Source organism: Malaclemys terrapin, chromosome 2 (genome assembly GCF_027887155.1).
Source record: "Malaclemys terrapin pileata isolate rMalTer1 chromosome 2, rMalTer1.hap1, whole genome shotgun sequence".
Lineage (NCBI taxonomy): Eukaryota > Metazoa > Chordata > Testudines > Emydidae > Malaclemys > Malaclemys terrapin.
In genome coordinates this window covers 206,173,420-206,189,248 of record NC_071506.1, presented here as the reverse complement: position 1 = coordinate 206,189,248, position 15,829 = coordinate 206,173,420, and the positions used below count along the sequence as shown (strand labels likewise).

Genomic DNA, 15,829 nt, shown 5'->3' with positions numbered 1-15,829 from the left:
GAGCTATTTGTAATTAATCAGGCTTTTGTAAGAGAAGAAATACATTACATGTAGCATTCCTGTACCTGGAAAGACTTCAAATCAAGCAAAATGGAATGATTTCTGGGATCAGCCACAAAACTTCTGGACAGTATAAAAAGTAACAAGGTAGGAAAAGATAAGGATTCTGAGGACTGTTCTAATGACCAAGTCTTGTCCTTAGGTATTTGATTTGTTTAATCCCATGAGATAGGAAAAATAAATACTGGAAAAATACCCAGTGTAAGAATGCAACATTGGAGTGTCAAAATAAGGTAGGTTGTGCCTGAAGCTTCCAGCCAGCAGAAACGAATATATTATAACACTTCAAAGTGTGTCCACTTTTGCCCTGCTTGGAATAGGCCAATAGTGATGTCAGTTCAATTTCTTTGCTTACACGGCATAGATGAATTTACAAAAAAACAAACACACACAAGGTTACCTCACCTAGAACAGTGGGCAATTGTTTCAGATTTGTTTAAAGACTTTAAGTGGTGAAAACAAACAATAGGTTTTGTTTCACATGAAGGGTAACAGTTGATGGCTATTTAGTATTCAGGACTCATCTTTGTAGATAGATAACTGAAGAGAAAAGTAGTAATATATGGAAAGAACATATACAGCATTATCTGTTGTGTTAAATAAATGAATAAAATATCAAAATAGATGTGGAGTTTCTCACTAAAGCTATGGGGACACAAGAACATACAGCTAAGAATAGTAGTAATGTTATATTTTTTATAATCTATCATTCTAAACAGCATCAGTGAGATTGCAGGGGGTATAATTCAGCCTGAATTTGGCCCTAACCTGTTATATAAACTATACACACAGATCAACTACAAAGATGCAGCCACCTCTGCTGTGACATAGTATTGTATTTATCAGCAAACAGCAGCAGTAGGCAACAGTTTAGGACAAGAAGCGAAAAACACCATATCCAGTAGAAATTGCAGGCTGAATTTAGGGAGACAGAAAGTAATTAGCCAAGTTGCCATTAATTTCACTTTCTCTTACAAAGAGCACCAGTGACAGAATCTCCATTTCACAATCTGAGATTGTGAATACCACATGATATAAGAATGAGGTCAATAAACAGTACTTTAGAAAAGTACTTTCAGAAACGCTGTGTTACACTTAGACTGGAGTGAATAATTTATACAAAAACAATTCATATTTGAAGAATTTTGCCTCCCTTGCAGAATTCTGAGAACAGTTTGGGATTTTATTGAATTAATTTAGCAAAATTATTCATTTTTTGCCTATTTTATTTATTTATAAGTGCTATGTTTTGCTTAGTTGTGAGTGATCAAAAATCACAATTTTATTTGTTCCTTGATTGGAGGGCTCTTATGGGTGCTGTTGATAATACTCACTGTGCATTTAAGATAAACTTTCCAATATTTGATTAAGGGATCTTAAACTTCGCTTTCATTGAGAATTTATGCTAATAGAACACACATGTTCATGTAAACTGAAGCAAATTTGTTTAAAAATTCAAACAAATATTCTAGTATTCACTCAGTTCTTGGCACACTGAACATCAGAACAATGTATAGTGCAATAGGAAATTGAGCCCACTGAAATCTAAATTAGTATAAATTACACTACATTGCTTCTTACACTCAGCAACATTAGTTTCCTTATCAAATTAAAACACAGTTTTCTTCACTGCTGACTTTGTCCCAATGCATTGCCTCTTGAGTGGAGAAAAAGGACAGCAGGTTTGTAAGAGATTCAGTATTGTTTGTTAACATTAGTTAGGAATATTATCTCTGCTTTTTAAACTAAATATTATGTCTGCTTTTTAAAATATCATCTTAAAATGTATTCCAACCACGACACATTCAGCATTCAGGGGACAATACTAAACTTACTTTGTAGACTAGATTAAAACCCAGCAGTGAAATGGAAAAACAATCTTTTACCACCCAAACACTCATGGAGTACAACCTTTAGAAAGTGATTATTTCCATTACATTTTCACCAGGGACTGGCGGAAGAGCAGTATATCATGTTATTACAGAGCCTGGAAATGTAATGGCTTAAGGTTGCTAAGCAACACCACACTGTTAAAGGCCTCTATATCTGTGATTTCTAGAGATTCTCTCAAATTTCATTAAAACCTGTCCATAACTATTACACAAAAGGTCTGCCTGGAGTTTATAAACAGACTGAGCTTCTTGACACAATGGTGAAAGGATAAAGAAAAGAAGTGGCATTAATACTTTTAATGTATTTGCTACACAATATTTTGGGTAAAAAGTCCTGTTTCTGATATGCATAACACACCTTAGCATTGACTGGCTTTTCATTGTTGAAGAAAGCATTAGTAATTTATAGAAAATAAAAATGTTTTATCCTACTGAAGAAAATTCTATTAGAGACTGCAGTCAATAAAATAAAGGCATTCTGTATGATTGACAAAGGACACAACAATGCAGGATGAAGATTGTTTGCTTGGTATCAGAAACATACATTCTCCACTTTAAGTTTAGCATAGCAACAACTGGTTGATTTCGATCAAAGTAAGAACAAATATACGTCAGCAACCTACATCTTATCAAGCATCTTAACAACTTAACAAGCATCTCTTCTAATGAAATTTCTATTCAAAGCAATGGAAGAAAATGGGCCACCACAGTAATTTAATTTATGCATTTTAAAGGTCAATACAAAGAAAAAATATCACCAAGAATAATTCTTTCCCCCTAGTAACTGAGTTCTTTGAGAGTGATGCCAGTGCACAATCATACTAGATATGCCAACAGGTCCATTAAGTTTTGTAAAACTTCTAGAAAAGTTGTGCCTGTTGGGAATTGCACCAGCACTTCCTTGTGGCTCTAAATATTTGAAGCTGGGGTTACAAAGGTCGCACTGTCTAAGAATCAGAGGCACTATTGTAACTAATTGTTTTCTCTTCTTCCAGGTGTCCTCAGCATAGTAACTCTTGTGGGAGTCTAGTGCCGAGTTTAACTCCCACTGAGGCAAAATGAGGAATTCCACTTAAGGATTGCAGAACTGACCTCGTAAAGCAAACATCAGTTTGACTTAGACTGTAAGCTTTCTGGTGTCAAAACTGTCTTTTTGGTGTTTGTGCACATAGAGGCTAGCACAATGAGGACTGATCAGGGCCTACAGGAGCTACTACAATAATAAAAAATAAAAGCTAAGTCAAAAGAACAGTGCTGAGTAAACGTGTGTACAGAATTCCAGGTAGCAGTCCTGAACATTTCTATAAGTGTGCAAAAGCATGTCACTGATGCTGTCTTAGCCCCAGCAGAGTAAGCCCTTAGATCATGAGGAGATCACCCTACCTAAAATTAACATCTTAATATAAGCCTAATCCACTCAAAGATACTTTGGCACTGATCCCCAAAACTACCATAAATCTAGGTGGATTGCTAAATGTCCTACACAAACAAGAGCTGAAGTACCTTTTGTCATCTATGGTGTGGAATCTAGTTTCTGATGGGACAGAAAGAGGTGCTAGGAAGAACAGCACAAAGAAATTAAAGTTCTGATTTAGGTAGAACTCAGACACTACTTTTGGCAGGACTTTAGGATTGGGATATAGAACAAATGTCTGTGGAATACAGTAAAGGGAGGATCAGCCATTAAAGCCCGCAGTTTATTCATTCTTCTCACTACAGCTTTTTTTGTTGACAAGCAAAATAAAGAGCATTCTCCCCCTAGGTTGAAGGTTGCAAACATTACCTTTCTCACCACCAGGCTGAGCGCTCACATTGCTAAAGATTCTCTCACCAATGGAAGATATTGATCAGTTCTTTAAGGAATCCTGTGACAGTGGAATGACTTAAAACTGCATCATTGGCCACTGGAAGATGGTAAACGGATAGCAGAGAGGTGCGCCCTGACTAAAGATAAGGAGAAGCCAAGAAATTTTGAGTAAAGCAAACAATCCAAAATAAAAATTATTTGCTCCCACAGTGAAAACCTTTTCTACATTTGGCGAAATGTTTCAATGTAGCTGATTTCCTGGACTGTAGTATGGTATTCTGTACCTTTGCAGAGCAGGCTAAGTCAAAAGATTATCAGCATCCTGTAAAGCAGCAAGGTGAAATGATTTTGGAACTAGTATGCAAAACAAGACCACTTTCTTAAGTCAGAAAGTTCTGATGGCAGTGGCAGAGAATACAAAGGGTCGTAAGAAAGATCTTGGAGATCCAAATGCCAATATTGCTTATTCCAAGATGAAGCAACCAGAATGACAGTTGTGTAAGTAGCACTAGTGCAAAATCATACTGCATTTCCTTGTGGCAGGCCAACATTTCTTATTCAGTTTTCCTTCTCTGGAAACACTAATAAATAATCTCAGAATAAGGCTGACCAGCCTGTGCGTCATAGGGCCAAAAATACAAATAGTTTTAAAATGTTGAGTGGAGTACATTTTTCTGTTTTTCATTCCTAATAGTTTCTATTTACATTAAAATAAAACCATAAACAAGGGATTCCTAAAGAGTATGTACAGTCTGTCAGATTCAACTAAGAAGTCTGTCCTGGATATTTTTCTTCTCTTCATGTATTTTTTGGGGGAAAAAATCCAAATAAATTAAGATAGCAAAAGTTCAGTCTGAACCTCAGTGGAGGAAGGCAGTCCTAAAAAGGAAAATGTCTATCACAGTCCCATCACTGTTCAAAGCTCTTGTAAATGGTCTAAAATTTTCTCCCCTAAAATCCCAACTCTGTCCACAGTATGTGCACTATGTGTAGAAGAAAAAAAAATTAATGAGTTCATATTATTAAATGAAAATCACACAAATGAGTTTTTCTCTCAAACAATGTCTGCCCAATAAGGTAATGATTTCATTCACATATTCTGAATCAAAGATTCTAAAATTATAGTACATGGACCACTTGTGGGAGACCATGGCACTGGCACTTCCTCATTTCCAGCAGATACACTATATTAAAAGAAGCCATTATAGGAATATATTAATACCTCTCTAATATTCCTTGCCTACGTAAGTAGCAGTTATGGATGCAACAGGGATGCTATGTTATCATAGATGTAAAAGTGGTGATGGTGAAAGCAACTCTGATTGGGATGGGTAGCTGGTGCACATAATCTCTCTATTAATATTTTGACCAACTATGAAAAACTCTAAGAAACTCTTCCCTAGGCTACAAAATTCACCATAAATAATTGAAAGTGGGCTGAGTTAACCTTAAATAGATCTGATAATATTTCAGTGTGTTTGGGGATTACTGTAATTTTGACATAATAATAATAATAATCTCTTGTGAACAGGAATTTTTAAGGTTCACAGAAATAATATAAGATTTACTATATTCTCTGTCACGTTACCTATAAAACCTGCTTTCACTGCTTCGAGAGGAAATCCTAAAATCTCACTAAAATAATTACAGACATTTGTTTATTATAGTAAATAGCAAATACAGCAGATGGAAAGGTAATTATCCAAGACTAGCAGCGAGTCCAGCCAAAGGATCTTTCAAGAGACTTCAAGATGACAAGCATGGTGGGACTTACAAGAAAGTTACAAATCATGTGATTTGTCAGGCGTATCATTAATCCACTTCTGAGAAACAACATTGCCATCTGTATTGGCGAAGCACGAGAGGAACTGAAGTCATTACATGTCAGTAACTTTTCACTTACTTAAGGTGAAGTGCTTGTCTGATTTCTGTTGACTGATAATCTATGTTATAACCATTCCACCGGGAGTAGCCTCTACCACTTGATGAGAATGAACAATCAATAGTCTATATAAAAGTTTACTTCAACTACAAAACAGTCCGCATCTGACATGAAATGAAGCACTATAAGTTTCTGAGTAGCAATTTTTATTACAAGTTTAGTGTTTTTGGAAGGAATTCAAATAATTTTCTATTATAATTCTTAAACTCAAGGTACTAAATACCTATATAAACAATTAAAGCTTTCTATTAAAACAGTTAAATGGTTAACTGAAGGGAAAAAAGTCCTTTTATAGAGGTTCTAAATGTAGACAATAAAACAGGCATGGGTCCAGGTGCAGACATTTTCTTCCAAAGAAATTAAAATGGATTTTTAAAAAAAACAAATACTAATACTATGGGATTTTTGCTTCTTTAGAAATCGTTTATATTCTTTATAAAAAGAAATGTTTACTTAAAGGGGAAAAACAGCTCTCAAAAAAGTTTTTATCCAGGGGATAGTAGAGCCTAGACAGACAGTTAAATTGGAATTTTGGATGGCAAGAAGTTATATCTGTTTGACTCACCAATCTTTTGATGATTCTCAACAAAAGCTTCTGCTGTTTTAGATCCCTCTTGGACTTCAATACTTCAGCAAAGCTGTCCATGTTTTCTGGAGACATACTGTCCAAGTTGTCTCCTCCATACAGCTGAACCAACAATGACAAGCATTGTGATGCAGTCTCATATATTTCAGTGTCGTCACTAGGAAGCTAAAATAAACAAATAAATAAACTTAAATTTCACAAAATTCTGTATCATTGGGATCTGAGAAGAGCATTAAAATTTGCATTGTGGTAGGAAGCAAAATTTTATAGTCCTCCTAACTGAAATCACATTATTAAACGTCAGTAAACTTTTAAAGTGACTGAAAGACATAACTAAAATACAGCTCTTTTTAATCAGCAGTGTATAAGTGTCTACAGTATGCTTGGTTTATTTCACCTAGTTTACCGACCTACAATGGCATCATAAGACTCTACACATATTGCTACTGTTTCTGTTTAATTATTTTATTGATGACTTTTAGGAGTGTGCAATTTTGCTTCAAACAGCATGAATAGAATTTAAGATCAACGGAAACCATTACGATCCTCTAGTCTGACCTCTTGCATAATACAGGCCACAGAATTTCACCCAGTTATTTCTGCATCAAGTCTATAACTTCTGGCTGAAAGACATCCAATCTTTGTTTAAAGACTTCAACTGATGGTGAATTCACCACGTCTCTTGGTAAGTTGGTCCAATGGTTATTTATCCTTATTTCCAGTCTGAATTTGTCTAGCTTCGATTTCTAGCTATTGGTTATTGTTATGCCTTTGTGTACTAGATTAAAATGCCATCTAATGCCAGATATCTTCTACCCATACAGGTACTTATGGACCATAATCAAGATACTTAACTGTGTCTTGTTCAGGGCCGGCTCCAGGCACCAGACGAGAAAGCACGTACTTGGGGCAGCACATTGTAAGGGGCAGCATTCTGGCCAATCTTGGGGTGGCCAGCCCAGCCCTGCAGGGGCACAGACCCCAGCCTGGGGTGGGAGGGGTGACTAGCGATCCCCGCTGCTCACCGTGCCGCTGGGCTCCTTGGGACGCGCCACTCCCCGCAGCCTGCACCGGCCTCTGCCTCCCGTGCCACTCTGAGCCCAGCCCGGCCGAGCCGCCTTTAAAGGAGCGGCTGAGCCAGCACCTTCTGCAGCCCCCGGGCACTGGAAGGAGGGAGGATTCTGCGGCGGTCTGGCGGGCAACGGAGGGGCAGGCCCCACTGATCCCGGCGCCGTTTGCACTGTGCCGAGCCCTGCTGCAATGCCGGCCCTGCGCGGAGGTCGCAGACCCCAGCCAGCGCTGCCTGTGTCGGCCCCCTCGGAGCCTGTCCGGCTGGGAGAGCCACCCCAAGGCCAGAGGGGGGAACCCCGCTTCTGGCTGCCCACGTGCGGAGGGTGTTGCCCTTCACCCCCCTGCGAGCTGCCTGGACCACCCTCCACATGCTCCCTACGGCTGCCTTTTTTTTTTTTTTTTTTTTTTGCTTCGGCAGTCCGGCCGTTTTTTTCTTTTTCTTTTTGTCTGGGGCGGCAAAAAAGCTAGAGCCGGCCCTGGTCTTGTTTAAACTCAATAGATTGAGCTTCTTAAATCTCTCTCTGAGGCAGGTTTCCCAGTTCTCAAACCATTCTGTTAACACTTTTCTGAACTTCTGCCAAATTTTCAAAATCCTTTTTGAAGTGTGGATACCAGAACTGGACACAGTATCCCAGTAATGGTCTCATCAATACAGTATACAGAGGTAATGTCACCTCCCTTCTCCTACTCAATTATTCCATTCCAATAACTATTACTCACTTTATCACAAAACTACTACTAGGGGTCTATCTGGATCTAAGAGCCGCCTACTAAGTGCCATGCAGGAGCTCAGGGCTGCGGACAGGAGAGATGCCTCTTCCCAAGCCCCCGGACCTGTCATGGCGCCTCTCCCCCAACCCCTCCTCCGAACCTGCCGGGGCACCCCTCCCCCAACCCCGACCCAGCCTGGCCCCGAACCTGCTGCGGCCAGGGGAGAGGCGCCCTTCCCCATGCCCAGCTGCAGCCAGGGGAGAGGCGCCTCTCCCCCCATCCTAGGTGCTGCTGTGGGCAGAGAGAGCTGTGGGGGAGTCCTCTCTCCCTATCATAGCCCCGAGGAGCCCCACTGCACCCCAAACTCCTCATCTCCTGCCCCACCCTTGAGCCCACACTCCCAGCTGGAGCCCCCACCCTCCCTTGCACCTCAACCCTCTGCCCCAGCCAGAGCCCTCATCCCCCCGCACCACAACCCTCTGCCCCAGAACCGGAGCCCCTCATCCCCAGTCCCACCCCAGACCCCACACCCCCAGCTGGAGCCCTCACCCCCCTGCACCCCAACCCTCTGCCCCGGCCCTAAGCCCCCCCACACTCTGAACCCCTTGGCCCCACCCCACCATATGAATTTTATGTGCACCAATATGGAGGTGATGTGACACACATCACCTCCATATTGGTGCACATAACAAAATTCATTCTGCACATGGGTGGGAAAAATTAGAGGGAACTCTGATCTGGATGAGTCCATGGAGGAAAGGACCATCATGGTGGTTAGCAAAGATGGTCAGACATGCAATCCCTGCCAGAAGCCAGGAGTGGAAGACAAGGGTGGATCACTGCATAGGAGCCCTCTTCTGTACATTCGCACCTCCCAAAGTTCTGGCATGGCCCACTACTGGGGAGAGGATGCCGGGCAAGATGGACCATGGTCCGACCTAGTATGGCAACTTTTATGCTCTTATTACAATACAAGGCAAGAAATCTATAGCAAAGGCTGAAACTTAGGCTTCATATAACACCACGGATAGCTGTGCCTGGGGAATGCAACTGACATGGTTCACTTCTGGGAACTCAGAATGGAGAACTTTACATACTAGCCATCTACTCATGCCTAGGGACAATCATTAAAGTCAGTGATGATAATTTAGTCCTAAGTCTGAATTTTCTAACTTTTGTCAGTTTAAGACAAACCTCTTCTGTTATTTTAACATAATTTTAGTGTGTAAAGTTTGACATATTACACTCCTTAAATATCCCTATAGTAATTCTTCAGACATCCATTAGCAAACAAAGCTGCCTTTCTTTATATCCACACAGCTCTTTTCATAAAACTGCATTAAGATGGAAGCTATGGATTAGCATTCCTAAGACATATGACACCATATTACACCTAATATTATGGATGTACAGCTTCCTGTGAGAGGACCTCTCATGGTTATTCTTTACCCTTTTTGTTTTATTACTGAATTTACTTTATTCTAGTTAAAAGTCTTATGTAGCTGATATTTATAACTTGTTCCTTGTCCCACTTACGTATTAATTTTACAAAGTAAGTGACAAATGAAGGTTTTAAATAACAAGGCAACCAGGGAAAGAAATTACATTTCATATTTATATGCCAAATTCTGAATTCTATATTCAATTGACTTCAATGGAGGTTTTGACCAACTTAATTTTTCCTTTATTGGAAAAATAGAATCTTATCTACATGAAAAAGACATTAAACATTAAGAATCTATACTCTCTTATAGGTACCTTTTAATATAACATATCATATCAGTCCAAGTTATGGTGTTATCAGGTCAATTCAGATATGCCTACTGAAACATGCTACAAAGAAAGTCACTATACCTGCACTACAGTCAGTTTTTAAATATTGTTTATTTTCACACCCAAAGAAGTTTAATACACATTCAGCCAGATCGTCCCGGGCCCTTGCAGAGGGTAATCTCCCAGTTCATCACCAGCAAGAGCTCAGGTTTTTTTTTTACAGAAGCTGTAATCAGGGCAGCACAGGGATTGCTTCCTCAGCACCCGTCTGGGGACACAATCCACCCTGCAAGGGGGAGAAGGGATGTGTGACTCTGCCCAGATGATGTTGCACCACCCAAACATGAAGAACCAACCACTAGAGGCACAACTCCTCCTGGAGTTTCTCCTGAGGCACGCCTCCTTCAATGAGGCTAGAATGTAATTAATGTAATTTTATCCAATATACTTGATTCTTAAGGAATTCAAGTAATAGTTTGAAGCCAGTATTGTCTACATCTAACACATCAACAGTGATATGGGGTCAAGTATCAGGGGGTAGCCGTGTTAGTCTGTAGTCACAAAAACAACAAGGAGTCCGGTGGCACCTTAAAGACTAACAGATTTATTTGAGCATAAGCTTTCATGGGTAAAAAAGCTTCACTTCTTCAGATGCATGGAGACATCTGAAGAAGTGAGGTTTTTTACCCACGAAAGTTTATGCCCAAATAAATCTGTTAGTCTTTAAGGTGCCACCGGACTCCTTGTTGTTTTAGTGATATGGGGGTAAGCACAAAAGCATGACATTGCTGTCTGTCTACATCAGCATTTTTCTTCATAATTCCCACATTGCACTACTATCTCTACATTAGTGTAGAGAGACCTATGGTAATATCAGTATACTATTTAACACCGGCTGCCAGTCTGCATTAGTGCTACCACTAGTGATAGTACACAAGAGGGAAATTTGAAGAAAAATGCTGATGACGACAAAGCGCTGAAAGGCAAACAAAATAAAGACACAAAGCTGGAAAAGCCAATGAAAAGCTGATTTTTGTGTAAGCAGTCTCTGATTTAAAACAGGAATAGGAAAGTTAATGCCATGTTGCTAGACAACAGTATACTGATAGGCAGCTCATCTCCTTTCTTAATAAGGTAGAAGAGAGTTCTGATCTATTTCTCTAATTGGACAAATTCTGTGTGCAATGCATGTGTTTTCATTTGAGAAAAAAATACGTATCTGAATGCTGTTTAGGTTTTCAAACCAGAACACATTTATTGCACAAAGAATTTGGTTGGACAAGGGGAGGAGGATATCAAAATAGCTCTTGGCCTTTAGGAAAGGAAAGGAACTGTGCACTAGAATTCCATCAACACAATGCCAATTCTCTTCACTTTTTCTTAACCATAAGACATCTCTAGTTGACTTTTTTTTTTTTTTTTTCCCAGTCTTCCAGAGGTTTATGTCTTGGACCTTTTGACCATACAGGAGTATTAGCGCCCTCCTCCCCGCCACCCTGCATATGGATGTCATTGTTCTGGGCTGCTGACCATTTGGATTTTTAGTACAGGATCCAAAATCATACAGATAATACGACAAAAATACCCTATCACCTGGTGGTGAACACTTTTCACAATGCGATTACTCTCTGACCTACCAGTCCACATCTTCAAAGGAAACCTGCACAGCACTTTCAAAAGATGAGCTTGGGAGCTTAAATTCATTACTCTGCTAGATACTAAAAATCATGGACTAAACAGAGACACTGGATTTACGGTTATCACAAAAATTTGTAACCCATTAACCTCCTCTATTTGTCCCATGACTGCAGAGGTGTTAGTGGGCCACTCTACCTTGAATGGTCCCTTACAATGTGTGCTAACTACTTATGCTAAACAATCTGATCCACCTTGCATTTTGCTGTGACCAGGGAGTACCTTTCCAAACATGAAGAAGAGCTCTATGTGGCTCAAAAACTTGTCTCTCTCACGAACAGAAGTTGGGCCAATAAAAGATATTATCTCACCCACCTTGTCCCTCTACTTACAGAAAATGCATATTAAAGTAGCTAAAGTTATAAGAGTGCAAAAAGTATAACCCTCCCCAATGATTTCCTATTTTGGGGTGAAATTTGTAAAATAAAATAACTCCTTGTTACAATCTTGATGCATAGTGTGTGTCAAGTTTCAGCTTAATTAATTTTTATGGTCATACTATGATCTCCTGAAAACAGGTTCATAATGTAAAATCTGAACTGTATTTCGTTCTATTTGGCACAGGCATTACTAGCTCCATGTAGTTTTCTACCAGATTAAAATTAAACAGGAAGTTGTTTTTTTACTATGGTCTTACACTTTGCAGTTTATTACCAAAATATGTCTTCATTTTGAGCCCAGTTACACAGAGTTTATGAATTGCAAACCACTGCAAGAAATATGTGAGATCATTTGAGCTGAAGTGGCAGTTTTCACACCGATGGAGTTGTTAGGGCATCTAATTTTAGAGCTACAATGAAAATGTCTGGAATACCCTGAGGGGACAGTACTTCAGCACTTTAATGAGGTTATACACAAAGAGAGTTTATTACGATAAGAGATAGATGTTCATTAGATCAGTAATAGGATTACAGAACATGCTGTACAGGAAGGGCCATTGGGAGCTATAGGCGAGATGATTTTGCAAACATTTGTATAAAGCAAAACATTATTATACTGATTAGTAAATATGCACACTTTTAAATATGGTTTTTAAAAAACATACTACATAACACTATCTTTTGGCTTTAAAAGCAAATTATAGACTTTCAAGCCAAGGAAAAACACATTTTAGGAAGGACTGTTCTTAGCTCACTTTAATATATTCTAATTGTCAAGAAATCAAAGGCCTCATTCTGAAATTTTGTACTTACGACAACATATCCTTATTTCCCCTGCAGTTTCTTTATGCAATTCCACCAAGGACAACTGCCCAGTATTCAGCCCTTTGGACTTCAAAGTGGGTGTGTACTGACACAGGAGTTTATACAAATTAATAAAAAAAGTGGTACAATTTCAAGTAGGATCATGGAAATTCCCTTTCTCACTGCTGCATTTTGTACAGAAAAGAAAGCTTTATGTCCAGTCACAAATAGCGAACATCTAACAATACGTAGTATCTGAGAACTGTCTGCATTCATAAGACATGGGTGATAGTCTATATATGTTGATACTCTTTCTGCTGACATTTTTGATGCCAGAAAAGCAGATGCTTTCCAATGCTTTGAAACAAGTCACAGCACAATCTTGGGAAATGAGAAAAAAGTTATTGCTGGAGATTTATTTATATATATATGCCAACATGCAATTGATCTGTCACCACCAAAAAAGAAATACACACCTATTTGAGAAATTACTAATATTGCCAGTTGTCCTGTGGTACCAAAGCCCTGGAGAAGCCTTTCTCCAAAAAGAAAAGACCAGTTTCCAACAAGATTAACTTAATATGCTATAAGAGGGATAGAAGGGAAATCAAGCATCCCCGCAGAGATAAAGACTGTATTACGAGTAGTTGGGAGAGAATCTATTCAAGCCAAATGTTAAAGAAAAGCCTGTTCTGTCTACTCCATTGGGTGGCTATCTAGGTACTTATATGACCCTCATCTCTGTAGAATATGAGCACCATCCAACTGAAAAGAAAAACAAAAACATTCCCTGCCCCTTTCTGTAGGGATAGTTGAAAGGTATAAGAATGTTCTTCTTTTTCTTTGAATGTATGGAACACTTACTGAGGAAATGAATTTAGGATATATTATCCCTTGCAATTGGAGCTCTCCCACTTGGCAGCCATCACAAGCTGCCATTCATATGCCATGCCAGACCAAGAATAAGGATTTATGGGAGCCCATCTAACTAAGGAGAAAGTTAAGTTACTTTTTCAAACTACCAAAGGGGTAGCCGTGTTAATCTGGATCTGTAAAAGCAGCAAAGAGTCCTGTGGCACCTTACAGACTAACAGACGTATTGGAGCATGAGCTTTCGGGTGGGTGAATACCCACTTCTTTGGATGCATGTACATGCATCCGAATACGTCTGTTAGTCTATAAGGTGCCACAGGACTCTTTGCTGTTATTTCAAACTGAATTCTAAATTAGAGGCTCATTGTTGGCCTGGCTTGGTAAATTTTTATTTTTGTAGGTGTGCTTATGTCATCTTACTTAATTTAGAATAGTGGTAATAGTTAACTCATGTAAAAATAACATCACATTAGTATTGCCAAGACCAAGTAGATTTAGCATGATCTACTGTAATGCATAAGTGCCGGTCCTTTAATTAATGCTTCCTCATAATTTTGGAAAGTTTCTGAAGAGCACTCCAAATTTTAGAGAGTATTACATTTGCAAAAGCAATCTTACATCAACTTTTCCAAATCATGCAAATATTTGGACTTCATGAGGCATAACTAATATCATAATAGTCTAAATATTCCATTTGGTAATTTCTGCAAAGGCTACAAACTACAGGTGGAATAAACAAATTACAATTATTTTTAAACACAGAAGTATTGGACAACAAAAATGTAGGTGGAATTGATTTTTAAGCCATACACTTACCAAGAAGAATCTAGAACTAAATGGTCAATCTATTTTGCTTTGATCAATTAAGGACAATACTGGTAATGGGATTAAATACTGAATTCTCTATATTTGCAGTGTTTCTGCATGATGAATTTTGTAATTATCTCTGTTTCAATGTTCTTAAGAACTTCTTGGTTTCATTTACATGCTGTCTGGGTGTCTTATATTTGCTTCAGTGTGTCCTAAATGTTGGACTAAATCACAATTACAAAAGGGAAAAATTGATTCTAAGTTTTTGACATTTTCAAGTTTAACTCATATTGATTTAAGAGTGTGCTAAGCATGTAATAACTTGGTTGAAAAAATTAGTCAGTGGGGTGGGAGACAAACAATCATCTACTTGAAGAATTTAAATACCAGCAAGGAATTGTTCAAGGTGGCCCAAGAAGTTGTAAGTATTGTAAGTGCAACAGGATGAAAATACAGAACAGGCCCTGCAGGTCTCACATCTGGGTCTGTGGGGGTTCTGGGAGTCATCACACTTCAATCCTCCACCTGGCAGCTCAGATACAGCAACTGGAACCAAGGTCCATGAAGCCCAATTGGGTCACAAGCCCCGCCTCTATGTTCTGATTGGGAGAGCTCTGAGGCTCCTGATTGGGCCAGAGCTACTATTTAAGCCAGAAGAAGAATCAGGAAGTTGTCTGTACAACTGGGCTTCACTGTGCCATGGATCGCTCATCTGGCATTTACCAGTTCCTGCCTTCCGATCCTGACTTGGCTTGACTCTTGGTAACTGACTCTTGATCCCTGCCCTCAGTTTGTCCCTTGATTCTGATCTCCTGGCATTCTAACCTGGCCTGATTCCTGGCAATTGGCTCCTGGCGCCTTGGTCTGCACCTGACATTAATTAACTCCTAGGCCAGGCCACCCATGCCCTGGCCCTGAGACAGGGAAATGTAGGTTGACTATCAGGGAAAATGTCTACCTATCAGACTGTAGGGGAGTCTCCTATGGGAGATGGAAGCCTCATCATTTGGGCTATTTAAAAACTAGAGTGGACAAAGCATGAACGTGTACAGGGAACAAACTTGCATTAGTAGGTAGAATGAACCAGATAATCTACTAGATCTTTTCATCTCTTCTAGGCTTTAAAGTTTTGTTCTCTGTCCTTAGAGTTGCTACCACAGATACATTTTTTAAAGAACTTGACAGGAGTTAAGCCTTGCTTTTATTTTAAGTGGGATGGATAAAGCGACCTGCCCCAAATCCAGTATTAACTCCAGGTATGTAAATATTCTCTTACCAATAAGTACAATTCTGATATGTTTCTCTTTACAGTTTCACAGACAAAGATCACTGAGCCACTAAGAGGGACAGACAGTTAGGTGGGGGTGCAGGGAAGTTACAGGATGACATGGTTCATCTTAGACAATCTAAATTGCTTTTGTGTAC

The 15,829-nt window shown here is 39.3% G+C and overlaps 1 protein-coding gene across 2 annotated transcripts in view; it reads right to left on the bottom strand.

Annotated features, from left to right (window-relative positions):
- Nucleotides 1-15,829, bottom strand: part of ULK4 (unc-51 like kinase 4) — a 408,326-nt gene that overhangs the window by 61,513 nt on the left and 330,984 nt on the right. For both annotated transcript variants that reach the window (XM_054019573.1, XM_054019574.1), the window contains exon 35: nt 6,267-6,452. In XM_054019573.1, coding sequence (XP_053875548.1) covers nt 6,267-6,452 — 186 coding nt within the window. The remainder of the gene's footprint in view (nt 1-6,266; nt 6,453-15,829) is intronic.